We start from the raw sequence: 27,933 nt of genomic DNA, 5'->3' as shown, positions 1-27,933 counted from the left end.
GGTGCGGCAGTGCGAAGAGCCGGCAGCGCGCAGGTGGCCGTGGTGAAGTGTGCGCGGCGGGAGCGGGCAGGACCGGAGCCGGAGTCGGGCGGCCAGAGGCGCGCCGCCGCCCGTGGACACCCGCAGCACTGCAGACTGCCAGCCGGAGGTGAGCCGGCCGGGTCGGTGCCATGGTCGCATGGCCCTGACGGACGCGACGTGGAGCAATCTCCGGTGCAACGTCATAAAACGCTCCCAAGCGAACATACGTCGTGAAATTTTGTCAGGCGTGAAGCCATATCGGGCATGGGCAGACCCGTGACCGGAAAACGGCATTCCGTGAGTGGTTTTGGGATAGCATGCACTGTAATTATGCATCAGATCGTTCTCAAGCATTAAGTAACTCTGCAATGTCCTCCCTGGCCCTTCCCTCCCGCTCTCATTGAGAAATGATATGCTGGACACAACGGAACCGCATATTGTTGCTGAAGTCTTATTTGTTGCCCCCTGCCTTACTTCCATTTTTCAGGGTGCAAGCTTATAACGCGGACGCGTAGCCCAGTATTATCCCTGAATAGCCATCGCGCCGGTGCGGTTCCTCGACTAGCGTGCAGCTGTGCTCGGTTTCCCGCTACACCTGACGTCAGATTGCAATGCTAATGACCACACCCGTTAAATGCATCGTAAAATAAACCACCAATTACAACACGCCACAATTATACTCCGCCCGACGATACACGCTACAAACAGCATCAACATTCTCCCGGCAGCGCAGATGAACCGCAGCCCAGTCCGCTAGTGACTGCAGTATTCCGCCGCCGCAACCTCAGCCGATCGCCTTCAGCGTGCGCCGACCAGGCCCGGCCCGGCTGGTGCTGGTGTTCTACACACAATCGTCGTCTCCGGAGACTGCAGCGGTGCAGCGCCGCCAGCCCAGTGGCCGGGGGCGGCGCCGCAGCCTGGCGGGTCCCGTCAGACCCGGTCCGCGGCTGCCGGGTGCCGGGGGCGGCGCCGCAGCCTGGCTGGTCCCGTCAGACCCGGTCCGTGGCCGCCGTGTGCGGGGGCGGCGCCGCAGCCTGGCTGGTCCCGTCAGGCCCGGTCCGCGGCCGCCGTGTGCGGGGGCGGCGCCGCAGCCTGGCTGGTCCCGTCAGACCCGGTCCGTGGCCGCCGTGTGCGGGGGCGGCGCCGCAGCCTGGCTGGTCCCGTCAGACCCGGTCCGCGGCCGCCGTGTGCCGGGGGGCGGCGCCGCAACTTGGCTGGTCCCGTCAGGCCCGGTCCGTGGCCGCCGTGTGCGGGGGCGGCGCCGCAGCCTGGCTGGTCCCGTCAGACCCGGTCCGCGGCTGCCGTGTGTCGGGGGCGGCGCCGCAGCCTGGCTGGCCCCGTCAGACCCGGTCCGCGGCTGCCGTGTGCGGGGGCGGCGCCGCAGCCTGGCTGGTCCCGTCAGACCCGGTCCGCGGCCGCCGTGTGCCGGGGGGCGGCGCCGCAACTTGGCTGGTCCCGTCAGGCCCGGTCCGTGGCCGCCGTGTGCGGGGGCGGCGCCGCAGCCTGGCTGGTCCCGTCAGGCCCGGTCCGTGGCTGCCGTGTGTCGGGGGCGGCGCCGCAGCCTGGCTGGCCCCGTCAGACCCGGTCCGCGGCTGCCGTGTGTCGGGGGCGGCGCCGCAGCCTGGCTGGCCCCGTCAGACCCGGTCCGTGGCCGCCGTGTGCCGGGGGCGGCGCCGCAGCCTGGCGGGTCCCGTCAGACCCGGTCCGCGGCCGCCGTGTGTCGGGGGCGGCGCCGCAGCCTGGCTGGTCCCGTCAGACCCGGTCCGCGGCCGCCGTGTGTCGGGGGCGGCGCCGCAGCCTGGCTGGCCCTGTCAGACCCGGTCCGCGGCCGCCGGGTGCCGGGGGCGGCGCCGCAGCCTGGCGGGTCCCGTCAGACCCGGTCCGCGGCCGCCGGGTGCCGGGGGCGGCGCCGCAGCCTGGCGGGTCCCGTCAGACCCGGTCCGCGGCCGCCGGGTGCCTCCGCCCGGCAGTCAGAGGGCGTCCGGCCGATGGCGGGCTCCCGCATCGACCCGGCGCACAAGACGACCGACGGGCCCGGCTAGCTCCGGGGCGGGGGCGATGCGGTCAGGCCGTCGCGCTGACACGGGTGCCACGCAGCCGCGGCAGGCGGGCGACGGCGGCCGGCCGCTGACAGCGCGCGGTGTCAGGTGTCGGGCCGGTGACGGCGCGCCACCCATCTGCCCCGGCCCGGCGCATCTCACCGCGGACGGACGATAAGACCCCGGCTCAGCTGCGGGTGATGCGACGACAGGACTGCCGGCGTGGCGCGGCGTGCCGTCAGCCAATCGGGCGGCACCGATCGCTGCCGCTCCAACGAGTCACTCGGCAGCGCGCGCCGACCTATAGCTGGTCAAACGTCCTCAGCTGACCGACGTCCCGAAGATCGCAGGTCGCAGAATTGCGCCGCAGATCCATTCACGGAGCTAACACGCATCCGGGGTAGAACTTTTCCTTTAAGAACACAGCCCTGTCACAGGAGCATAATATACCCTGAGATGGGATTGCTTTTAGAGGAATGGGTCCGGCCAGCCCGATGCTGTCCCTAGTTCCGAGGACGGGGAAGGGGGGAGGGCACCGTCGGCTGATGATGCGTCCCGGCGTCGTCCGCTCGCGCCGGCCGCGAACGATCGGGGCCCGTCATTAGTGGCGGGCCGCGGCCATTAGGAGGGCGGAACGCCTCCCGGCACCGCCGCCGGTCCGGCTACACACGGCCCGGTCGGCCAGGCCGTCCGCCACGCCCGGCGGCGATCAAAACACCGGCGACAGGTGTGCGCCGCCGCCGCCGCCGCTCTATCTGCACGATGGAGGGAGCCGCCGGACTGAGGAGACGGGGAAGGCACCAGCCGAGCCGAGCACTCCCATGTAATCAGCCTGGCCGGGTGCGGGACGGGACCCCCACGGCGGTGGCGGCGGCCAGCTGGTGCGCCGCCGGGCCGGCCCCAAACAGAGACGTCCGGAGGCGCGCGCGCGCGACACCATCTGCTGGCACCGCCGCCGGCCGGCCGGCCGCTGACCCAGTTGGGCGCGGCGCGGCGGCCGTGTCGCGTGCTCCAGATCGCGCGGCGCGTGCGACGGTCGCGTGCGCGCGGCCGCCGCCCGATGGTGGCGAGCGCGCCCGGCTGCGCGGCTCTCCGCCGCGCCTGCCGTAGCGGCCGCGGTCGGCCGCACTCCCAGCGTCGGGCTTCGGACGGCGCCCGCCGCCGCCGGTGGCCGGTGCCCGGGACGCCAGGCTGGGCCGCCGATACGACCCGGCACCGAATCGAGCTCAGCCGGCGGAGTGCGAGAGAGCCTCACGGGCTTCGGTCCGACCACCGGCACGCTCGGCGACGGTGCGTCCCAAACACGATAAACCCGCGGACAACCGGCGCGACTGAGGAGCACGGCCGTGTCAGCCCTCGTCACGGATCGCGCAGCCTGACCCGGGATCAAGCGGAGGCTAATAAGCGCGCGGCCTCGGACAGCTCCGGGTAGCGGGACCCCGAGTCAGCGGCGCGCCGCATCAGCCAGCTGAAGGCAGCAGAGCCGGAGACGGTGGCGTGGTGCCCTGCACAGGGCGAACAGCTCACCGGAGTCAGCGGCGCGGCCCGCCAGCCGTGACAAATAGCTCCGTTCGGGCCGGCCAGGCCCGGCATGCCCAAGGCTAGGAACACCGAGCATCCGCCCGCGCGGCCGGCTGTTCTGGAGCGTGTCGAGCTGCAGTCGAGCGCGTCTTCGCCGCACACATCTGACCGGTGACGCGGTCGCAAAAGGCGCGTCACGAATCTGCCGGACATTTCTGCGATACGGAACGCCAGGCAACTTACTCGAAGTCACAGTGGTCTTTTGTCCACGTCTTTCCACCGGGGTCACCTCATAAATCTGCTGGATAAGTCCCCGAGCTGCAGCTGTTCAGGAAGTTAACAACTTATCAGCACACATGATACTGAACACGATGTAGGCACAATGGTGATTGAAACGAGCGATCAACAAGGAAAAAAGGCAAAAACAATGCGCCAGATACTACAATCGCTCGTCACGCCTCCTTTACATTAATATCCGCCAGCCTCCACGACTTCAAAGGCAGACAAAGAAAAGTAACAAAGTGACAAAAACTCCTTACACGGTCCAAAGGACTCCCAAAAGTTGTTAGGGAATAGCACAAGACACAATAAACGGGCCTGTTCAGGCGTCGCCAAAACAGTGCGTTCTCAATGCCCACAGCCAGAGCAAAACCGTACGCTTGGCGAGCCACCATGCCGGACCGTTCCTACACACCGAGCGCCGGAAGTGTCCGCCATTACCACGGCCTGTCTCCCATAACGAGGCAATACGCACGCCCGCCTCATTACAGCCGCCTCAAAATGGCTCCCGAACGCGTCAGGCGTCGCACCCGCGTCCAACGGCGGTGAAAGTGCGCGCCTGGGTCGACGGCTGACCCGCGTCGCCCCGCGCCGTCTGGCGCGCCGAGACGACCCCGTGAGGAGGCCGGCGGTCGTGGCGTGAGCTGCGCGGGCGCCGTCCTCGGGCGCCGCGCCGGAGCTCGCACGCCGCACCAGCACCGTCGCCAGCCGTGTCATGTGGGCCGATCGGCCGGCGCCGGGTCGCCCCGCCCGCCGTGGCAGCTCCGCACGGCCGGGGTCACTCCACCCCGCTCGGCTGCCGCGCGGACCACGCGGATGCTGTCCGTCACGGCTGAGACGGAGCTCTACCGGCCGACGCCGATCCGCAACGGCAGACGACGTGCGCGGCGTACAAAACAGGCCGCCGGCGCACGGACAAACAATGCCAGCCCTTTGTACCTTTCTGTATTCAGCTGGGCGTTTCCCCGGGCAATCCATCACGTGCCCCCCCCCCCCCCCCCCCGCCGCCTCCAGAAGCGCCCCTCCCTCTCGCCGCACGTCACGAGCCGCCGGCCAGTCACGATCGTCCTCGACGCGGCTCCGTCTGGCGGCCGTGACGCAGGCCCGCCCAGCGGGGCTCCGCCAAACAGGGCGTGGTCAGACGGACCCGGCCGGCTCGGATCGGCGGGCCGGCCGCGCGCCGCCGCGAGGGGCGCGATCGCGCGGAAATCACCGCCGCCGCCGCCGCCGAGAGGGCAATGAGCCCGCCGCCGGCCACCACGCACAGCTTCACGGTCGGCCGTTTTTACGAGCGCGGACAGCGGCCGGGGACCGCCGGTCCAGCCGTCGGCGCTCCCGGACTAATGGCCGCCAGGATGGGCCCAGGGACAATTGTTTTTCTTTCTGTCTCGTGTTGGGGTCTAACGACCGAGCGTTTACCGCCGATCTGTTTTGGCGAGCGGCTGCCCGGCCGGGTGGGCCGCGTGTGTGCTGACCGCCGCCGGACGGCTGTGGAGGGCGGCGGGATGCTACCGGCGCTCGCGAGCCGGCCTGGACGCGGCCAGGACCGTGACCCGGCTCCGACGACTGTCACACGGCGTGGGAGCTGGGCGCGCCCGCCGGCCTAGCCCATGACCCCGACTGCTGGTCGGAGTTCTGGGCCAGGCTCCTGTGCCGCAGGCTCCAGGTGTGCGACCTCGCACAATGAGCGGGTGGGAGGAAACCACAGCCACCGAACGCGTCGTTCTCGAAGGAATGTCGGCGAGCGTGCTGGCGTAAACAACGGGAAGTTCACTAATTGCGTGAACAAAAGGCCGGCGACGATAACGGAGACGCAGATGGAGGCTGATACGACGCGCGCCGCTGAGAGTCACGGGGAGGAGGCGGCGGGCATGGCGCATGGCGACGCGGCGAGCCTGGCGTGGCGCCCACGGCGTCCGAAGTGGAGGGCAGCGGCGCGGTCCAGCCTGGCCAGACCGCGGCCCGGCGTCGGCCGGCCGCTGCGGCGCTCCGGTCCGCACCGGCCCGCACTCTCAGGTTCACACAGGAATCGGCACACTGCCGGACCGGGCCGGGCCGGGCCGCCCGGGCGGAGCGGCCGGAGCGGCCGCAGGGGCCGGCCGTCCGGTCCGGCAGTGGGGCGGTCAGAGAGACGGCGCTGTTGCGGAAGGAGGGGGGGGGGGGGGGGACAAACGGCTGTCGAGGAGACCGTCAGGTGGGTCGATCCGACTGGTAGCATCATCGGTTGGGATGATCAGAGAGGTCATGTGATCGGCTGAGATAGTCGGAGAGTCAGCGTTATCAGGCGGGGTAATCAACGGCGCTACGCGGGAGAATGGCGTGATCAGGTGCGGTGTTATCGGGCGAAGCGATCACAGGGTCAGCTGATTCCGCGTGGCCAGCTGGAGCCATCGGGGAGGAAGCGGTGTCGGTCGGATGATCAGAAGCTCCCAGGTGTCCCACTCCCCGCGCCCCCGAAGGCACAGCAGCCGCCGAGCCGCCGATGTCTCCGCCCGCCCACACCGCCCTGGCCCCACCGCTGCCTCTGACACCGGACATCTCCACCAGCCCATTCATTCATCAGACGTCCCGCGCAAGCAAGCGCACGAATTAAGACAGCAATGTGCGGACGGCTAATTCGACCATTGTCTGTCGGCCTGGCCGGGCGCCGGCAGTGTGCGGGCCGCCGTCACCCACTCAGCTGGGAGCCGACTCCTTTCAGACGGCGGCGGCGATCGCGCTGGCGGCCGGCAGCCTCCGGCCGCCGGCGCTCGGAACAATGTGCTCGGAATGCGGCCGTCAGGCGGGCCCGGCTCGGCTTGCCTCCTGCCGGCAGCGCTGTGGTCGCCCAAGCCAGGCTGAAGCGGCACGATCGCGAGCTGGGAGCGCGTTTGCGAGTAGAGGCTGGGAGACATTTGTTTGGAAGTGCTGGTCCCAGCGGCATGTCACACAGGCCAGCTTTGCGCGCTGAGTTCGCGGGTCAGCAGCCACACCGACGGAGCAGGAGATCAAAGAACTGCCCAGCCACTCTCCGGCGCCTCCCGCGGGGCGCACGTGAGCGGGCCCCAGCGCGCCGGCAGCCCAGCCAGCCCGACCCGACCGGTCGGCGGCGGTCGGTGCCGGTCCGCGCCATGAGCCGACACCGCCGGCGGCTCCGCGTGACGCGAGTGCCGATCGGCCGCCGCCAGCGCGCGCGCCGCCCTCGCCAGCCGGGGTCAACGGTCGACACCGGAGGCCGGCCAGCCACGCCGCCGCCGCCGCCGCCGCCGCCGCCGCCGCCAGCTCGGTCCGCCCGTAACCGCCGACGCGGCGCGGCCCCGCGGCCGCCGCTCGGTCTCGGCTCTGTCGGCGACACGGGGCAACACCGCCGCCACGGTGCGCACGCCTCCGCGGGCCTGAGCTGCGCTGTCGGACGCGAGCTGCGACACCTCCTCGCGACGTGGTGCTCAGAAAGAACGGCGCGTGGTGGACACAAAGCGCGGAGAATACGGCCGCTGAGGGCCACCCGCGGCGAGACATGTCAGTGTACCGCGCTCGGTGTACCCGGTCGGCCTGGCCACGTTTCCGGCCGCGGGGGCAGCGAGCCGTTCCTATGGCGGCCGGTTCCCACGTCGACGGTACCGTTGGCGGGCGTCGCCTGCCGGCCGCGGACGTGCGCGCGGCGCCGGCCCGGCTCGAGCGGCGCGGACGGGGCCGTCTCGTGTGGCGAGCTGACCGGCCAGGCCGCGGCGCAACCAGCCACAATTAACCCATTGCTAAGGGGTCGGCCACCTTGACAGTCTTCGCCGCGCTGCCCACTGAGCGTCGCCACTCGCCGGATTGAGTGCGCTCGACACGGCCTGCCAGCCCGACTCCAAATGGCTGGGTCCGGACTGCACGGCGAACGGCGCTGTAGAGCACGAGGTCGCACTGACCGACAGCGTGCGGGTGCAGACCAGCGGCGCCACACGACAGGTGTACGCGCCGGAGACGTGCCAGTGACGTCACCAGTGAAGGGTGACGTCACTGGGAGTAGACGGATCGTCTGTCTATCTGTGTGCCCTTTTGCCTGCCGTGCCTGGTCCGGTGCCAGCGACGTCGATTGCTCCAGCTCTGCCGTCCAAAGGCAAAAACGCGTAAGTGCTCTGTTAACTAATGGCTCTTAGAACTTTTTACCTTTGGACGGCAGAGCTGTTCGCGGCGCCCAACCTACAGCCGCAGCCCGCGCGTGCCACTGACGTGAGGTGTGCTCCGTTTCAGGTCGGCCCGGGCGGCGACACCATGCGGGGCCTGCTGCTGGCGCTGCTGCTGGGTGCCGCCGGCGGCCAGCAGGCGCCCTGCCGCTCCCTGCCCGACCCCATCGACCTGCCCTGCCTCTGCGCGCGCAACGCCGAAAACGGCACCGACATTGTGTGCGACAACGTGGTGTTCCAGGGTGACTTCCCGCTGCTGCCGTTTCGCGCGGCCATCCACAGCTTCAGTCAGCGCAACGTCGGCTACCAGCGGCTGCCGGCGCAGGTGTTCACCGCCGCCAGCGTGCCGCTGCGCAAGCTCGACTTCTCGCGCAATGTGCTCAACCAGCTCACGGGCCGGCTGCTCGACGGGCTGGAGGACACGCTCGAGGAGGTCTACCTCGGCTTCAACCAGCTGGGCGACCAGCTCAACCCCATCTTCTCGACGTCCGAGTTCCGCGGCCTGACGCGGCTCAAAATCCTCGACCTGCGCAGCAACGGCATCAAGGTCATCGACGAGGGCATCCTGGACGGCTGCGAGGAGCTGCAGGTGAGACGAGGCCCCGGCGGCGCGGGTGGGCGGCGCGGGCGGCGGCACCGCCCGGCGCGCGGCTGCCGACAATGGCTCGTGGGCAGCTCCCGAGACGCAGCCGTCGGTAACGGTCCGTTCGGCCGGCGCAAACCACTGCCGACGATCATTAGCCACACAGCGGCCGCCGGCGGGCTCGAGCGCACATCCCGTCATCGCGCACAATCGGTCGGAAACTGATCGCCGGCGGCTGGCTCGGTTCGATTCCGCCGGAGCCATTGTTCGCCCGAGGCTCGCAGTGTGTGTTCCGCCTCTCGGCTGCGCGTCGCGCTCTCCGGCGCGTGTTGCTGATCGGCGCACGCCCCGACACGCGCCGCCGAGGTCTGATGGGGAAACCCGTCCGGTCCCGCCACCAACTCAAGTTTTCCCTCACGCTTATAACAAAGAATTTTAGAATTCACTGACCACCAAATTGTGTCACCCTCCTTTATTTGTTTCCTGACATACCTTATCGTCACCTTTAGGAAGTGCTTTAGGCCAATGCACTAAAATGTCAGTGCTTATAATAATGAAAATCATTGCAAGTTTTCTCAGGACATTTCAACGCATCGCGAATCGTGGCTGACAGATTCGCTCACATGACCCATAGTCGCCCTCCTACCGAAGACTGCACCACCAGCTCACTACTGGTTTGACACACACACACACACACACACACCCGCCTTCTCCCGTCACCAGTGGGCGGGTGACCTAGCACGGGTGGGCATCGCTCAAACGGAGGTCAACACGGCGCAAACACCACTCCGGGTCACCTCGGTTCATTGGGAAGGTCACGGACCAGACACCAAAACAGTCTCGCCTTCGGACGATCTGCTGGCGGCTGCTGCCGACCCCTGTCCGAGCGACACCAATTCGCCGCGCCATTTTCTTGTTCTGTTTTCCGGCCGAAGTGCTACGTCCGAGTTAGCCCCGTGGTGCTCATTAAATCGCGCAACCTGACTTGATCTGATCTGATCTGATCTGAACTGAACTGAACTGAAGTAAACTGATCTGATCTGATCTGATCTGACCTGACCTGACACGAACTGACCCGATACGATCTCATCCGATCTGATCTAATGTAATGTACTGTAATCTTATCTAATCTGATATGACCTGCTCTGAACTAACTTGACTTCACTCGACCCCCTCTCCGGCAGGTGCTGCGCCTCGAGGGCAACCAGCTGGAGACGGTGCCGAGCGGTGCGCTGGCCGGGCCGCGCGCGCTCACCGTACTCACGCTGCAGGACAACCACATAGGTGAGTGGCTGGGCCCCCAGACCGACTCCGGAGCCGGGCCAGCCCGGGGGACGGGGGGGGGGGAGAGGGCACAGGAGGTGACCGCAAACCGACGGCCGCCGCTGGCGTGGGAAGCGATCGGCGCTGTCCGCCGGACACAGAGCCGGACGCCGATGTGTTTCGTGACTGGCGCGAAGTCGTCAGCAATGAGCGCCCTTGAGCGTGGGTGGGAGATGGCCGATCGGCGTCATACGTGACGATTGAAAGGTTTTTGGCGTTCGTAAAGCCTTGATGTTTGCTAAGCTCTACATGAACACAATGATTTTTATGTGGAAATGTTTTGCACTGGTCCTGTTGCGTTGCGGTATTGGCAGCATCCATTGCAAAGGGATTAGCGATAGCCTGACGTGCAACGACGCGTTCACATCCTCTGCCACTTAGGGTTCTCATACCATGCTTTTCATGACACGCATTCCAAGAACCCGGTTTTTTACTCTGGCCAGCCCAAATCACCCGGCTCGTTCCGTGCTAAATGCGCGTTCATTTTGTTTTTGATTGTCATGCACCATAATACGAGGTCGCACTCGAAAATGAGCACATATCATTGCAAGCAAGGGTGCATACAGATTGTTGTTGTTGCAAAGTCAGCTTGTCATCCGGCACGCTGTCATTTCTCCACCCAAAGGCGACTATGTCCTTGAACGTCGAAAGCATATGGCGGTATTGATAGAAGCGAGTCATTGGGCCGTCGCTTTTTCTTGATGCCTCATCTTTGTTTCGCTATTCAGATGGCAAGGACAGAGCAATTCACGATGATAGACTTCACATAGCTCCAAATAACAGCCCAACACATATAACACCCCGTGCAGATCAGCCTGCCGAGTCTCTCAGGTCTGTGCAATCAGCGCCAAGCCATTTCTTGAAAAAGTCCCAGTTAAGATGCGGCCGAAAAAAACGGCCGCCGACAAGCCACATTCGTGAGTCCCGAAGTGGCCATGTCACCTCGCTCTGCAGCGTCCACGCTGTAAATGCCCGTCACGCTGTCACGCACCGAGTGCCGCTGCCGGCCGTACGTGACGCGTGACACGCGCAACCACGCGTGACGCGCACAGTCATGCGGACCGGCCGACCGCCTGCGGACAGGAGAGCGGCGCCGCCGGCGCCCGACCGCAGTAGCTGCACATAACACACCCGCCATGCGGGTGGGCACGTCCGTTGTGATAGTACCAAATTAGCAACAGTCAAAACAGCGAGTGGCAGCGTCGGTGCGCAAACCTGCTGTCCAATGGCAACTTAGTCAGCTGACTAGCGTCGTCGCCGCTGTGCGTCTCCCGTGAGCACCGCTGGCGCGTGTGCTGCCCGACCAAACAGCGGAGGGCCGCTTGTCTCGGGCGCGGTCCCTGCGCTGACGTGCGTCCACAGCCGTGGTTGGCCAGCCCATGGCCGCCGGGTATCGGCGGCACGGCAGTGCTGTGCTGCCTGGGTGGGCGCAGGCCGCATGGTCAGCGAGGGGTGCTACTGTACGCCCCACCGTATTGCGTGCAACGTTCAGCCGTCCTGCATGGCATCAAGCTTGCCTTCATGCGCGCGGGTTTTGTTCGTCACACGACTGCCCACACGTACGCATCTTTATGCTTAACAGCTCATACTGGCTGCGAACTCGGTGTATCTATGGGTTTGGCTAAATGGTCTGCGCCTACGTCTGCGTTTTGCACTGCGCCTGGCCAAAATATTTTAGCTTGATGTATCCATGTTCTTGATATAAGAAAGATTTTCAGTTCCAGGTTTCTCGACATTATGAATTCAGAGTTCTTACGATGGGTTGTCCGCCTTCAATAGGTCGATAACTCAACGTTAAGGCTCTGAATTCACGATATTAATGCTGTCATGATCTGATTACGCAATTGCAATATCTTGCAATGCACTAGACGAACAAAATTCGGGATATGAGAAAACTCAATGTTAATGAAGTGCTCATCGACACCACTAGGAACGTAGAGGACATCGAATATTATCGTAACATATTTCAGTGGTTCCTCGATATGTTTGGTTAACCCGTGCCTCCTTATTTATTGAAGGCTGACTGATCTCTGATCTCTGATCTTATGCTGCCGAAAAACGGCAGGCTGAGGCCTGTCTTGCTTAGATCCAGAAAGAACTAGTTGGCCACCACCGGCATGCATTTGTGAGCGATAAAAGCATTCCGAACCGTTCGTTCCATTAAGGTGTGGGAAGAACTAACTACAGCACGAACTTCGGAAACATTGTTAACGTTTGTCTTGTCATGATGGTCCACTGACGTCACAGCAGTGACGTGAGTTGGTGGTTGTGGTTTTGCGCAGAAGTCAACACCACACTTCTCAGCCGCGACGGATCCGTTGGGCCGGCGATCCGCGGTCTCACGCCGTGACGCGTCCGCTAGCATTTTTGCAAAACCATCTCGCGGATAGATCTGCAGCAGTGAGGCGTTAAATCCGGCACTGACGCCTGGCGATGAGACGCAAATAGATAACAATAAACTGTTAGAATATTCCGAAGGAATCAAGGATCTCTGCACCTAGTGTCCGGGGTCTTCAAGTGGGATATCACGCGGCGTCCCCAACCGCTGAAGCACGAGCTGTCGTTTTAGTAGTTCCGATGGCACAGGCGTCCTCCAGCGGCCAGCGTCAACGCGTCTGGAGTGCTGGCTCGGAGTCTGCGTTCTCCGGCGGCCAGCGTCGACGCGTCTGGAGTGCTTGCTCGGATTCGACCGGTGCCCGGTCAGCTACCCGCCCTTCACCACAGCCGACTGGCGGTCCCACTCCACCTCTGGCCCAGCCATCGGCTGACTGGTGTGATCGGTCACCTATGCCGCTAAGCTGCCTGCCGCGCAGCACAGCGGCGCAGATGCGATGCCGTCGCGTCGCCACAGTCGGTCACCTTTGCCGCTAAGCCGCCCGCCGCGCAGCACAGCGGCACGGATCCGATGCCGTCATGTCGCCACAGACACCTCATATTACCACAATTGGTAAGCGAGTCCGGGCCTATTCACTGTCTGCGCTAGGCCGCACTTCTGGATTCGCACAGCTGCATTTTCGCACATATCAATCGCGTGACGTGCTCCAAACCCCCTGCTGGCGCTGCGGGGGTCGGCAGCGAGCGGGGCGGACCGGTGCGGCACGCCGGCCGGCCACGCTCCGTCCGAGGTCAACGCCCCGCTGCCCGGGGCGCCCGTGACCCCGCGGCCGCCGGGGTCACGCTGCCGTCCGTCCGGCCGGCCGGCCGCGCCGCGCCGCGCCGCGCCTGGCCACAGGCCGCGCCGCCCGCTCCGATGGAGCAGCGCGGCGCGCGCCGGCTTATGACTTTTAATTGGCGGTGCCTGCCTGGCCGTGCCGGTCTGCGGCCCGACGCTGGGAGTTACGCGTGGTAAAAACAGAGCGGCCCGAGCAAAAACGCTCTCTGCGGTGGCGCCGCATAGGGATTATGACGGCGAGTCGTAAACGCAGAATCAAAGGGCAGGGCAAAATAATTGGCACCCTTATCAGAGAAGCGCATAAAACGGCCACAGGGCAAGGTTGGGGATAACGGTCTGTCAGATAAAAAATGGCAGTAATGGAGATGAAGAGCTACGGGAAACAGGCTTCAATTAGGGCGGAGAAACCGATCGTCGATCATTGGTCGCACATACATGGTTCCACATGTGTTGATATATCAAGAAAATAAAAAATTCCGAGTACCTCTCTCAATCGCAATATTGGTGTTCAGCCGTCCGTCTTGTTCGGATTCGATCGGCGCTCGACTGCAGTGGGGGTTGCTTCCGGAAAGCAACCCCCAATTCCACCCCAATCAACTTAACGTCACAAAAGCAAACAAAACAATAATCAAGGTGATATCCGACTCAAGGCCTGAAGGCCTGAAAACACACGCCCAGCATTCCGTAAATATCCTTCTTACCACGAACTCTCCTGGTTACTGACTTAGCGTCGTAATTTAAGGGGAAAGTGCAAGCATGGCGGAGCATACAAAGTACATCATGCGCGCAACAGAGAATAATGGCAGCAGCATCGCCTTCTTTCTGAACATCACGCAGTGATTTTTAGAACACGAATAAAAACACCTACATGTCTGCCAAACCACCTTTCCTTCAAAGCGGCACGTCACGACCGTTCAGCATGACCTTAAACGCCGCAACAATGGCTGGTTTTCTCCTCCCCGGTGCTTCCGAACAGACAAAAGGCGCTGGGCGTGTTCCGTTTTCCGGCCCATCGACCCCACAGCCACCTGTGCTCGCCACAGATGCACGTTCAACACACAGGCGCGCACGCCCCAGAGCTCCGAACTCGGCCGGTATCGGGCGACTCCCCCGACCGGTCACGTTTGCACAAACGGCTGACAAGCGGCACGACGACGCGGCAGACGGACGCCGAACTGAGAGCCCGGCTGTCCCATGACCTGAGTCATGTGCCGCGACCCGACCCGTCTTGCCTCCTGCTCGTCTGCGTACCGGGTGGTCACGGAAGCCACAGTGAGTCAGCCTGTCTTGTGACCTGAGTCCACGTGTTGTGACCCGGCCCGTCCTGTCTCCTGTCTAAGGACACAGTAGCTGTGGACGGGCCCCCTACCGTAGGCGCCTTGCTCAGCGGGACGGTCCCATAAGTCACATCTCTAAGCCGCCAGCTGACTCACCCTGTCTCGTGCATGTCAACAGACCAGGTGCAGACGGACGCATTCCTCGAACAGCCAGCGCTGCGCTTCCTCAATATCTCCTCCAACCGCATCCGGAAGTTCCAGTTCGGCGCCTTCACCGGACTGGCACAGCTGAAGCGGCTCTACCTGGCCTACAACAAGCTGCAGCAGGTGAGCCCCGAGACTGCGGGGACGGGATCTGCCGGCAACCGTTAGCCGACGCCCTCCGCCGGACAGACGACACACTTTGACAGGCGGTGACGGCGCCACGCCGGTGCGCTCGGTCAGCCGCCGTCGGCACGCTGCGAAACGCCCGCCGGACGACCGTGGCCGGCGGCACAGCGTGCGGGCCGGACGACCTTCGCCAGGCCAGCGGCCAGGTCAGGGTCACGAGGCGGCCGCTGGAGCCGCCCCGGAAGGAGCGCGCGGCGCTGGTCGGACCTCTGGCGCCCGTGAGGAACGGGGACGCGACAGTGACGCGGCACCGTCGGGCACGGCCGCGCGCGACGCGGCGGCGGCGCCCGCGCATTTTGCCGGGGCCGGCTTCCCACGGCCGTCGCCGCGCGTCCCGGCCGGCAAACAGTCGGCAGCCGCCTGCAAACGGGGTCAAACGAAAGTCGCCGCGCCACGCCGTGATCGGCACAATGCGGCGGCCGATGCTGCGGCCGCGCCTCTGCCGCGGAATCGGTCGCCCAGTCGGCGCGGCCGCTTCCAAGTGGCGCGAGAAAGCGCCGCCTCCGCCGCGTTCCGCGCGCGGTCGCCGCGACGGGCGCAGGCCGGACCCGGCCGGCGGCGGGCCGGGGCGCAGCATGGACGGCACGTCCGGCACGGCGTCGCCGCTCCCGTCCGTGCTGTCTTACCACGACCGGCCGGCCTGGCTCGTCTCCGCCCGGTGACCCTAATGGACGCTCCATTTACCGGGCTGGTCTGTGGGGCCTGTCGGTCATTACCGGGTGTAAGCTCATAGCGGGGCTGTGGTCAGAACGCGGTCAAGGTGTCCACTGATTCCACTTTTTGCGCGCGGCTGTTGTTAACTCGGAGGCCGTTGCATGCGACTGACTTTAATGAGAACTTACAGGAACAACATCGTTAGATTGCGGGTTGGTGAATGATTGGGCGATCTGGAATGCATGTAACGATGGTGATTTGTGTCAACATGAATGTTTTTATGTCAGCCGGTATAATATAATGTTGAATGTTGCTTAGGTACAGCATGTTCCGCACAGTATTAATTCCAAGGGGTCACGTGAACCGCATATTCATGAGAATATTCGGGAACTTCCAGCCCAATCTTGCGAACTGAATCCTAAAATAATCGTCATGAACGAGTCCTACAACACCATATTGTACGTCACAAAATCATCTTTGGTTACAGCTCGGCGATAGCGACCTGGCTGGTCTCCAGGACCTCGAACATCTTGACATCAGCAACAACTTCCTGACGTCAATACCTTCGAACGCACTCCGGCGGCTGACGCAGCTGAAGACGCTGATCTTACACTCCAACCTCATTCAGGTGCGTCACGACGGACTGTAGCCGAGCGGGCTCAAAATCACAACAGCCGGGTGAAATCCGGCACCCATTACATGGCGCCCCAGCACGCAATCACCGGCTGTGCGACAAACCGCACCAGTCGACGGAGGGCCGACCAGAAACTCCGCGTCATTTCGTCCCGCATGTGCTCAAAACATCGCTCGTGGCGAAGACGCAGCCGAGTGCGGGCCGTTGTCCGTGTCCGCGTCGCGAAGGAGAGGAATGCTCCCGGCACGGCGGGCGAGGGCGACCGCGTCTCTCTCACGAGCGGACTGCACTACCGCGCGCGTCCCATGTCGCGGTCGCAGACATCTCCTCGGCCGTCTCCTCGGAAAAGAGGCCGCGCGAACCGACGCCGCGTCGCCGCAGTCTCCGCGGTCGCCCGCCTCGCCGAACGGTAAACGGTGGTCGGCTTTCAGGCTCTTCAGTTGCGACGGGGCAAGCGCATCCGTGGGAAACGCCACAAACAAACGCCACGAGGCTACTTTCCTGCCGGCATGTATAGCAGGCCAACCGAGCCCCATCTGGGCCGCGGCACAACCGCAGGCTTGATAGGCGGGCGGCCGAGAGCGTGCCAGACGAATAACTGCCACTCGCTCTGCCTGTTTGAATGACTGCGGTAAAACTGGACTGGCCACACGTTAGCCAGCTGGCGACGGCCGTCGGCGGGAGGCCGTGCACACCCGGGTGACTCGGCGCCGGCCGGCCCGCCCGTCACAATGCGCCGCCCTTGGAGGCAGCCAGCACCGACGGAAATTAGATGACGCAGCGGGGAGTGACGAAAACGTCGCAAAACACCGCCTCACGACGTGCCTGACAGCTGTTTAAGTACCGGCGTCGGATCGCAACACAACGAGCCATCCACTGATGGCAGCACACCACACTCTTTTTTATATTATTTTAAGCGTATCCAGCATACCAAGCCCGGCCTTGGATACACTTGAAACTTAATGAAGCGAAGCAAATGTCCCTAACTGAAACCATGCCCTTCTTGGTTTACGCGATGTCGGCGTAAATACCCGCAGTCATTGACCGTCTCCACGATGAGTTCGGCGCAGAATGTTTCAAAACATTGCAAAATGGCACGAATCTCTGTTTCTAAGTACCTAGAGTCTTACATTTCTAGCTGCGAGCGCCGTGTTTGAATTGGACAAAATATCTGGGGATGGAGATATCGCCTGGCGCTCGCGGCAATCATTGTTATTCCTACGCAACTTATCGAAGCATCACAATTAGTCATTTCACAGCATACCACATCCCTTCGTGATAACGTTTGCTGCCTTGCCGACTCATCCCGCCTCGATGTCTGACCGCGCCCCCGCCGCATGTCTCGATGCCTGCGGTCCTGTCTCGATGTCTGCGGTCCTGCCGCCGCAGGGGATCGAGGCCCAGCAGCTGACGCCGCTGGCCAGTCTGGAGGTGCTCGACCTGACGCGCAACAACATCGCCAACCTGGCCGCCGGCACGTTCGAGCCGCTGGTCAACCTGCGCGAGCTGCGGCTCGGCGTCAACATGATCCGGCAGGTGAGTAGCCGGCGGGCGCACGCGCCGAGATTGGGGTCGGGTCCGGACAGAGCGGTCGGTGCGCCCCGTCCACGCTCGTCGGTCCGCCAGCCGGACTGGTCTGTCTGTGCGCACGTGGTAGTAATGGCCGCTTGATGGACATCACGTGGTAGTAATGGCCGTTTGATGGACATTTGAACGTGGGCAATGGTGGACCTAACATCGAACGGATGAATAATCGCTCTATCATCCTCGTCTGGTGCATTCACTTTATGCGCAAGCTAACATACCAGGCGGGGACGATCGTCAGAACAATTATCACAACTGTGATAATAATGCCTGGTCACAATCCTTCCACAAAACCAGCATCGAGCCTTAGAAAAAGTCTGCTGGGAACGCCCCCATGTGTTACACAAGATACTACCCGAAAACCGGGCCAAGCGAAGAGGAGAGTGCTGCTTCTCACTTTTTTCTTTGGGGGAGGAGCACGGCTCTGTTGGCCCACCTTGGACCTGAGAGTGGCCGCACACGGATCGGCGATGTCATCCACATTGCGCCGCGCCCCGCGGACGAAGCGCAGTCGCCTCTTGGGCCGCTGCGCGTACGTGCGCACAACGGCCAGATAAACTGGCTGGCAGGCTGGCGGGACGTCGGATGAAAGGCCGCATCCCAGTGTGCGCCCGACTGCACGAGCAGCAGCTCACCGGGGCTCGGGTGCCGGTCGATGGTGCGGCACCGTTAGCGGCCGGCGGCGGCCTGCGTGTGCACGCGTCCCGGGCCCGCTGCGTGCCGACCGGCCGACCGGCCGGCCGCCGCCGCTCCGCCGCATTTGCATACGACTGGCGGTGGGCGGCGGGGAGGGCCGGCCGTACCTGTCGGAGCGGGCCCGGTTGGGACGGGCCGGGCTGCTGCCGGCGGCGTGCGAGTCTGCAGGAGCGGACGGCCGGGGCCGGGGCCGGGGCCGGGCCAGGCTGCTGCCGGCGGCACGCGAGTCTGCAGGAGCGGACGGCCGCCGCTGGGGCCGGAGCCGGGGCCGGGGCCGACGGCGGTCCCGGCGGCGGACGGGCAGGGAGACGGCGCAGAGGTCACGGACGTCGCCCGCCCGACAGACTGAGGCGCTGACGGGACTCAAACCGCCCCCCCCCCTCCCCTCCACCTCGGACCGCGTTCGGCCTGGCGGTCGAGCCGCATCCGGTCACGGAGACTCCCGGACCAGGTCCGAGACGGACTGGCCTACTGGCCATCCCCTCAGGCGGGTCGACGGCCCGCACTTAGAAACTGGAGCGGTCCTTCCTGCCAACGCACGCCGAGCTACTTGTGCGCGTGCGGTCACAACAGTTCCCAGTACTGCGTCCCCTGACGCCGGTACGATCTTCATCTCGAACATACCCGACGGCTGACACGGGTATGGCACGTGAACATAATTACGACAACAGCTGACGAGCATGCCACTGACGGTCCAAACATTTACGCTGTTTGTCAGGAAATTGTGCAATGCATTGTCAATTTGTGGCTGCACTTAAAATTAGCATGCTGATGCATATGAAAATTAGGTACCACCAGTTCACTATTTGCAACCATGACGTTGTTCGCTGTTAAACCCACATCTTCCAACCATCAAGGGTATCCAGGTTACTGTCGACATGGTAGCACTTGATAGTTCCTGCCCAGACATGATACCTTGATTTGCGTTATGCCGGGAGCTGGCATGCGAGGGTGCCGATTCGAGGGTCCGTCAGTCGGGAACATGTGATGATGGCACCAGTTCCACCGCGAGCTCCGCGGCACGAGAGCCGACCTCATGAGCACGTGTCAACGACCAAGCTCAGACGGATGGCGGTCCGCATAATAAGTTCGCACTCACGTCCATCTCCAGACGACGTCATTGGTTAACGAGGCTGGCGATAGCGATGCTGACTGTCCCGAGCCCAGCGGCGGCGACACCACCGTTCCCACCCGGCTGACGCGGCGGCGCTCTTCCCTCGGCAGGGCGACGACGGCTTCCAGGAGACGTTCCGCGGCCTGGACCGACTGGAGACGCTCAACCTAGACGACAACGGGCTGCTGTACGTGCCGCACGCGGCACTGCGCCGGCTGACCGGCCTGCGGCGGCTCTCACTCGATCACAACCGCATCGGCGTGATCGCGCGCGACAAGCTGTCGGGCATCTCCGGCCTGGAGGAGCTGTCGCTGGCCTACAACGTGATTCGCGAGCTGCCGGCCGGCACGTTCCAGGAGTTCGGTCGGCTGCGGCGACTCAGTCTGCGCGGCAACCAGGTGCCGGCGGTCAGCCAGGACGTCATGGCCGGCGTGGACGCAACCCTGGAGGAGCTGGACCTCGGCCTCAACCGCATCAGCCGCCTGCAGCGCGTCAGCTTCCCGAAGCTGCGCAAGCTCAGCCTGGAGGGAAACCAGATCAGCGACGTGGACGACGACGCGTTCGAGCTGGTCGACAAGGTGCAGGAGTTGGACCTGAGCGACAACCGGCTGGAGAGCGTGCCGGAGCGCCTGCTGCAGAACCTGACGCAGATATCCAACCTCGATCTCAGCAACAACCGGATAGAGGCCGTCCAGTCCACCGCATTCTCGGAAACAAACATCAACGTCATTCAGCTGCAGAACAACCGGATTCAAGAGGTGCCGGAACAGGCGTTCGTCAACCTGCCGTTTCTCCACACGCTCGACCTCAGCGGCAACAACATATCGCTGGTGCGCAACGGCGCATTTAGTGGAGTGCCCTTCCTGCACATCCTCAAGCTGGACTCGAACCGGCTGGCCACGTTCAAGGCCGACTTCTTTAACATCACGTCCGACGGGACCGAGCTGAGGATCCTCGATCTCAGCAAGAACGAGATCACATTCCTTTACCCGGCAGCGTTCAAGATTCACTCAAACCTGCGCTGGCTGAACCTGGGCGACAACAAGCTGGAGTTCTTCCCGGCTGAGCTACTGGCGGACGCCACTAAGCTCGAATATCTCGACCTCGAGGCCAACAACATCGAGTCGATATCGAGCAGCGACTACGCCAACATGCCGCACCTCCGCCAGCTGATCCTCAAGGGCAACAACATGACCAGCATCAACCAGACGGCGTTCCAGAACTCCACGCAGCTTCAGTTCATCGACCTCAGCCACAACAACCTGACGGAGCTGCACGAAGACACGTTCAGCGGTCTGGTGCGCCTGGCGCTCGAGCTGAACGACAATCAGCTCTCGGCGCTTCCTGACGACATTTTCACCCGTCTGAAGCTGCAGATGCTGCAGAAGATCAACCTCGCCAACAACCAGTTCGAGGAGATGCCGCTGGATGCCCTCCGCAAGCAGTTTATCTTCCTGGACGACGTCAACATGTCGGGGAACCGGATTCGCTCGATCCCGCCCAAGGAGGACATTCTTGCCAACGTCAAGATCCTTGATTTGTCCTTCAACCCGCTGACGCCCGACTCCATAGAGATTCTGATGAACGAACCGAAGGCCGCCCGCGAGCTCCACCTGGCCGGCACGGGCGTCACCGCCATCCCCGTGCTTGAGACGCCCTACCTGCGCAAGCTCAACCTCTCCGGCAATGCCGTGCAGAAAATATCCGAGAACCTGTTTGAGCGGCCAAGCCTGCTGCAGTCCATCGACCTCTCTTTCAACCAGATCCCGAACCTGAGCTTCGGCCTGGCCACTGTGTGGCCACGACTGCGCTTCGTCCGCGAGCTGGACGTATCCGGCAACCCCATCTCGTACGTCATCCGCGGTGACTTCACCTACCTCAACAACCTGGAGGTACTGCGCATGACGCACCTCGACAAGTGCTCGCGCATCGAGAAGACCGCCTTCCAGAGCCTGCCGAGCCTCCGCGAGCTACAGCTGCACTCGTACCCAGGCGTCACCAACCTCGACATTAAGGGCATCCTGGAGAAGCTGAACACTCTGGAGGCGCTGGACGTGGAGGTGAAGGAGCCGGTGCTGCAGGACCAGCTACACCCATCCTTCTTTCCGCGCCTGCGCCGGCTGGGCGTGCACGGCCGTGCCGTGCGTAGCATCTCTACGGGCGCGCTGGCCGGCCTCAGCAGTCCGCGCGTGCTCCTCCTCTTCAGCAACACCTCCATCGGTGGCATCCCCACCAAGGTGCTGCTGCCCGTGCCGCTCTCAACGACCGTCGAGCTGGACGTGACCGACAGCCGGCTGACCAGCGTCGGCCCGCAGCTGCTCAGTCAGTTGGACGACCGGCAGCGCAGCCTCTCCCTCCGCGGCCTCCCAAGCAACCCCATCTACTGCGACTGCAACGCCGCTCCCCTCAGGCGCTGGCTGCTGGCTAAGCGCCAGGACGGCACAATGGCTGACGCCTTCAGCGACATCCGGTGCGTACTCAGCTGTGTGCCACGTGACTTCTCAGGCGAACGCACCTCACGCTCTCGGTTCCAGTCTCTCTCAGTTTCTCACGCAAGTTTAAATCAGTCACGAGGCCCCTCAGCTTACTGTTTTCAAATGTCGCGCAAATGTGACATCCCTCGACAACCGGTTTCCCCATCTGCTCACGTTTGGAGATTATGGCGTCCTTTAGGGCACTGCTGTTGGCCGCTGCTGCTGCTGCTCAATGACTGCATGCGCTGCCTGTCGGCGCCATCGCGGCCGTTCACGTCACATCGCGACGACTGGCCGTACCACCCCTGGTACGCTGTGGTGGCGCTGCCGTATGCTGATGCCACCGCAGGCGGCATGTCCATCCTGCGGCGCCGTGCCCATCCCTGCCGCCGTGTCCGCCCCTGCCGCCGTGCCATCCCCTGACGCCGTGCCTCTGCGGGCAGGTGCCAGGCGCCTGCGGAGCTGGCCGGCCGGCTGCTGGTGGAGTTGGCTGAGTCCCGGCTGACGTGCTCTGGTCGGGAGACCACCACCACCACCGAGATCGCGTTCACCACTCGGCGGACCACCACCACCGCCCAGCCGGACATCATCTGGACGCTGCCGCCGCGCCGGCCGGCGCAGGAGACAGAGCCCGGCGCCGAGCGGGACGAGGCCGAAGCTGACACGGCCAAGCAGGCGGGTGTCAACAACATGGACGCCCTCATCATTGGCATCGTCGGAGGTGGGTCGTTACCGAACGCGTTATTGAAAGGTCGTGTGCTCACAGAATTCGCAGATGCTGATCGTTTTAAGTCTGCGTAGCGCCGCGTGGGGAAGGGGATGGTGTGCGTACGTGTGTGTGTGGATGAGTGTGTTACCGATGCGTGAGAACGTCCCCTCCCGTGAGTGACGGCAAGCGGGGAGGAGGGTACGGTGTGTGTGTTACCGCTGTGTGAGAACGTCTCCGCCTGTCACACGGGGAGGAGGGGATGGTGTGTGTGTTACCGCTGTGCGAGAACGTCTCCGCCTATGAGCGACGTCACACGGGGAGGAGGGGATGGTGTGTGAGTGTGCTACCGCTGTGTGAGAACGCCCCCGCCCGTGAGCGACGTCACGAGCGTAGTTCGGCGACCGAGGCCGGCCGCTGCGCCCCGCCGGCGACTGGTCCGCCGAGCCGCGGCAGCCGCGGCCGGAGCCTCCCCGCCGCCATCTGACGCCAATGCCGTCTCCGTCTCTCTCTCCACCGCAGGCGTGGTGGCGCTCATCATCCTGGTGATCGTGTGCGTGTGCGTCTGCCGGCTGTGCTGTTTCTGGCGCTGGGACTCGAGCCGCGAGTACCAGGGCGGCCCGCTGGCCGGTCCGCTGGCCCTGCGCGGCCAGGGCGGCTGCACCTGCCTCAAGCCCGGCCCGCCGCAGTGGAATTACCTCGGCTACCCCAGCTACCCGATGCTGGGGCCGCCGCCGCCGCCGGCGCCCTCCAGTCGCAACGGCACGCTGGTGTCGGCCAAGATGCTAGGGCCGCCGCCGCCCGGCTCGTACGTGGTGCAGAATGGCATGTACGGCACGCTGAGCACACTGGGCGGCGGCGGCGGTGGCGGCGGCGGCGGCGGGCCCGGCTCGGCGCGCGGCTTCTACCCCAACACGCCCTACTACGTCACCTTCCCGCCCGAGTCGGACAACGACCAGCGGTGAGAGTGCGGCCGGCCGGCGGCGACGCCAGCCCACAGAGCGCCGGAACACTAGCGCTGGCGGCGCGTTGCGCGCTCGCCTCCCAGCCGAGTGTCCGCGTCAAGACGATCCGTGCTGAGGCTCGGGCGAGCGCGTGCGGGGTTCGAGTGTGCGCGAGCGGTCTGCGCGGAGAGCTGGTGTCAGTGAGCGCGCGCCTGGATGGCGCGCCGCGGCCGCACGTACCCAGTGAAGCGGCGGCGTGTGCTCTCGCGCCGGCGTCGGACGCTTTCGCCGTCGGACATTTGTGACGCGCTCCCGCCGCAGTGCTGTGCCGTGTGACGAGAGCCAGAGCGCCGCGCCCCTCCAGGCGCCGCGCCACGCGGCGGGCACCGCGGACCGCCGGCCGGTGGGAGAGGACACTGCGGCTCGGGCGGGCAGCGGACGACGCCGGCCGCTGGAGGCTCAGGCCGCATTCGCCGGGCCCCACCACCGCCGCCGGCCCGGCCGGCGTGAACGCACCAGCGGCGCACCGCGTTGGCGCCTGAGCGGCCGCGGTGCGCCGCGGCGGCGTCCGTCGGAATACTCACCCACTGCCGGTTCTGGAGGCACTGCTCAACCATTTCCTCCACGTCGCCAATGCCGGACATGGTGCCATCCGGGTCATCCGCGCGGCCGAACTCAATCTGCAACGGCGGCGCCGGGCGTCAGACGCGCCGCCGTCCAGCTGCACGACGACGCCGGCGTCGCCCGCCCCCGGTGTCGCCAATCTGCCCACTCGTGCCGCGGGCTCGAGGTCGGCCAGGTGCGCTGGCGGCGTGGTGATCCCCCAGCTCAAGCCGACTTAGTCCAGCAGGCGGGTAGCATGCACGGTTCAAAGCAACGGTGACGCGCGCCGATGCGATACGAAGCGTACGCGTGATGTGAGAGCGTCCGAGTGAATGGCGAGACCATTTTCGCACAGCTGAAACACCGGAACTGTGTGAACGTGTGAAGTAATAAAATATATCAATATTAATTTAGCTTGAAATAGACACCAAAAGTAGCTTGAAGGTATCCATGCACAAAGGGTAACACAAGCTCCTCCCCCCCCCCCCCCCCTCCCCGCCCCACTCGAACGTGCCCCACCGGTCCGTGACTTCCAGTCCCTCCCCTTACCCACCTGCTGGGCATCGGCCGACTCCTCCAGCGAGGCGACCTCCTGCAGCAGGTCGACGTTTCGTTTGTCCTCCACCACGTACGGCGCGCCGTCGCCGAAAGCCACCAGCTCACAGTTCTCCGCCGAGCGTTGGCACATCAGCGACAGCAGGATGGCCATGGTGCGGGCCTGTCGGCGGACAATGGCCGTGAGGTGGCCGTCACCTGGCCGCACCGCCGGCCCGCCCGCCCCTCACTCCAGGCCCTTCTCTGCGGCGGTAGCCTCACACGTCACGCGGCAGCGCGGTTCAGCAGATGTCGACGGGGGCCTAACGAGAATGGAGATGCCGGAGGTGGCATCGCCGGCGTCGCGGTGCTTAATCGCTGCATCTGAAAGCCGCTGCAGAGCCAGTGCGACGCTTTTCAACCACTTGACGCAATTGCAAATTGGTCAGCGAGCGAAAATGTGCGGCCGTCCGCCCTTCTTTTAACTGAATACCCTCATCAATATCCCACTCATCCTTGCAAGCCATCCCATCTGCTCTATCTCGTATCCTTTACCCAATCCCATCATCATCCCACCTAATGCAAAAGACATGTATCGTGACAGGTGTTACGATAGCCACCAGCTACCACCTGCTCGGTGGGGTCCACTTCTCAAGATTTTTTTTTAATCTGTAGAGCACGACATCACGAAAGGAAACCCTTGGTGTGCGAATTCACCTTTTCACTGCATGAATCAAATTAATACGGGAAACCTATGTGCATGGTCTGTTCCCTGCACATAAGGTCGCATGCAGCCATGTGAGAAACTAACTTGAGTCTCACTTCGAAAAACCGATCACATGCTATCTGAAGATGAAACGATGTACCACGAGAACCTGACCACGACAGGTTGGAACGCCCACTTACCATCGGTGATATAGAGCACCGCGTGTCAAAGGCACAACCCGACAAACCACCTCAGACAATGCCCCGAACTCATCAACCACAAGGGCGCCGCGTGTGCGTCTCGGATTATTGCCCTCCGGCGCAACGCGGCAGCCGGCGGACAGCTTGACATGCGGCGGCCACCCACCGTCTTGGGCTTGCCCATGCCCTTGGCGGAGGCGCACACGCGGTTCATGCGCTTGGAGACGTCGCAGAACACATGCGTTTTGCCGGCGATGGGCGGCACGTTGTGCACGGTGGCGATCTGGACTGCCCGATCCAGCGCCGCCCGGTACTGTCGCAGCATGTGCAGATCGTAATCGATCTTCCTGTGGACGGCAGCGCGCACCGTCAGCCAGGAGGTGGGGCCGCGCTCGGCCACCCCGCACTGTGCCGGCGCGGTCGCCGCAGCGCCAGCGGCGCGGCCCGACCGGCACCTCCCCGCGGCAGCGGCGGGCCAACGCTGCGGCGGTTGCAATTCAGGGAGCGCCCATGGCCAACACCGAAGTCTGCGTCAAACTGACAGCAGCGTATGAGTGCGCAACATGGATGAAAACCATAACTTCATTCCGAGCACTGATGTGCTGCGATACTGCGCTGCTGGTGGGGGGCGAGCGTCCCCAGCAGTCCCGTCCTCCGCCGTTCACTCCTGGCCATCGCTGGCGTGACCCGTCACCAGAGACCCGACACACCCGACCGGGGCACAGACAACCGAGCGAAGCTCACCTCTTCTTGGCGGTTATGACCCGCCTCTTGCGCTTCATCCAGAGCCCTTTGGCAAACTTCTTGCCGGCCGGGTTGGCAGGCGTGTACTTGGGCGCGTCCTCGGTCTGCTTGTCCTTCTCCTCCCTCAGCATCTTCTCCAGATCGTCCAGGGCCGCGTAGGCGGACAGGTACCTGGCGGCAGCGAGCGAACGCGACGCGATGACGTCCGGGACTCAGTCTGGCCAGTGGCGACATGTTCACACGTGGGGCGCGGGTGCGTGGGCAAGTGGCAGGGAGTGCAGACACTGTTCATCGATTCACTGACGCGAGACCAGCGCGGAGGCCGTTCTGTGACAACTGAAGTGACTGCTGCCCCTCCCCGCGCCACTTCACCCCACCCCGTAATGACCCATAACAGCCTCCGCTCGTAAGAACAGCACCAGGGGGCCAAACAATAAAAACACGATCCCAGGCCCTGCGAAGAACCTCACCAGCGCGTCCTGCCTGGCAGTGCCAGCGAGACCGCCATGTCCCGCTCTATAGACAGGACGTGGGCACCTCGTACCACGCTGCCAACGGCGGTAACAGTGCGCACTCACCTGAACGCCATCTGCTTGCTGTTCAGCACGGCTTTCTGATTGGTCAGCGACTTCAGCACCTTTTCGTGATGCGTGCAGCCGATGTTGGCCAGGATCAGGTTCCGGATGTTCCTCAGCATGGCCATGTACGGCAGCTTCTTGTGGTCTGGGTGCACAGGAGAACGTCAGGAAGGACTGCGGCATTGCGAACGTCACGTCCGGCGGCATGCAGCCCCAGCCCGCGACACGTCATCAGAAACACAGTAGGGCGCCGCTTCGAACTCGACCAGGAAGAACAGCTCCTGGTTGAGTTCCAGATGTGATGCGTCCAATTCAGCGAGTAAACATGGCGCCGTTGATAACCAGCGTGCCCTCACATCACCCTGCGTTATAAAATACACGGTGGTTGTGTCCACTGAGCCCGTCAATACCGGGTTTTGGTACCGGAGCGTCGTAGACGTGCTCTGCCGCATCAGAGCGGCATACCCGCGATCTCCGCGACAGCGTAAATCATCCCAGGAATGGCGAAAGCCGAAAAGCACACAATGCCAGTTTTGAAGAACTGTCATAATTACTTCACCTACCAGCTTGCATGAAAATGTTTGCAAAATATCGCAATATACCTTTTGCAGATCCGTGCTGGTGAAAGCGGAATGGAACTACGCCCACAGGTTGCACGCAACAGCTTCTTAGAATTCGATAAGCTGAGCTGGGTGAGTTGGACCTCTGGAATATATTTGAAGTCCTAAAATTTTTAACAACACCCGCTTGATTTGTGGCCCAACTAGTAAGTAAATTATCCCAAGGGAACGCTTGATTCAACCAACGAATAGCTCCTAAGCAAAAGCAGTCCCCAGAGCAGCCTGCGATACCCGATAACATTATGCATGCCTTTCATCACAGCGCGATCCCGGTGTTACGCTATTCTGGCAAACGCCGACCAGCGTGCACCGCCGGCCGGCCCGGGCGGCTGCGGCGCCGGAAACGGGACGGAGAGCGGTCCAACGGCCGGTGCGGGCGGAGCGGC

The 27,933-nt window shown here is 63.8% G+C and overlaps 2 protein-coding genes across 2 annotated transcripts in view; one reads left to right on the top strand and one right to left on the bottom strand.

Moving 5' to 3' along the window:
- Positions 1 to 27,933, bottom strand: part of LOC119109939 (telomerase protein component 1) — a 117,830-nt gene that overhangs the window by 79,826 nt on the left and 10,071 nt on the right. The window contains exons 8-12 of the mRNA XM_037233684.1: positions 26,928 to 27,072; positions 26,350 to 26,520; positions 25,772 to 25,952; positions 24,719 to 24,883; positions 24,147 to 24,242 (exon numbers count right to left, since the gene is read on the bottom strand). Of these exons, the coding sequence (XP_037089579.1) occupies positions 24,147 to 24,242; positions 24,719 to 24,883; positions 25,772 to 25,952; positions 26,350 to 26,520; positions 26,928 to 27,072 (758 nt within the window). The remainder of the gene's footprint in view (positions 1 to 24,146; positions 24,243 to 24,718; positions 24,884 to 25,771; positions 25,953 to 26,349; positions 26,521 to 26,927; positions 27,073 to 27,933) is intronic.
- On the top strand, positions 44 to 23,938 carry LOC119109559 (chaoptin). The gene is made up of 9 exons (XM_037233231.1): positions 44 to 148; positions 8,079 to 8,600; positions 9,779 to 9,878; positions 14,545 to 14,693; positions 15,898 to 16,038; positions 17,434 to 17,580; positions 19,549 to 21,908; positions 22,356 to 22,633; positions 23,141 to 23,938. The coding sequence occupies exons 2-9, from the start codon at positions 8,100 to 8,102 to the stop codon at positions 23,581 to 23,583; spliced, it is 4,119 nt and encodes a 1,372-aa protein (XP_037089126.1). The 5' UTR covers positions 44 to 148; positions 8,079 to 8,099; the 3' UTR covers positions 23,584 to 23,938.

The sequence above is a fragment of the Pollicipes pollicipes genome, unplaced genomic scaffold, assembly GCF_011947565.3.
Source record: "Pollicipes pollicipes isolate AB1234 unplaced genomic scaffold, Ppol_2.1 Scaffold_7231;HRSCAF=8579_pilon_pilon_pilon, whole genome shotgun sequence".
Classification (NCBI taxonomy): Eukaryota; Metazoa; Arthropoda; class Thecostraca; order Pollicipedomorpha; family Pollicipedidae; genus Pollicipes; species Pollicipes pollicipes.
Note: the sequence above shows the minus strand (reverse complement) of the source record. Positions and strands in the feature narration are given on the sequence as shown.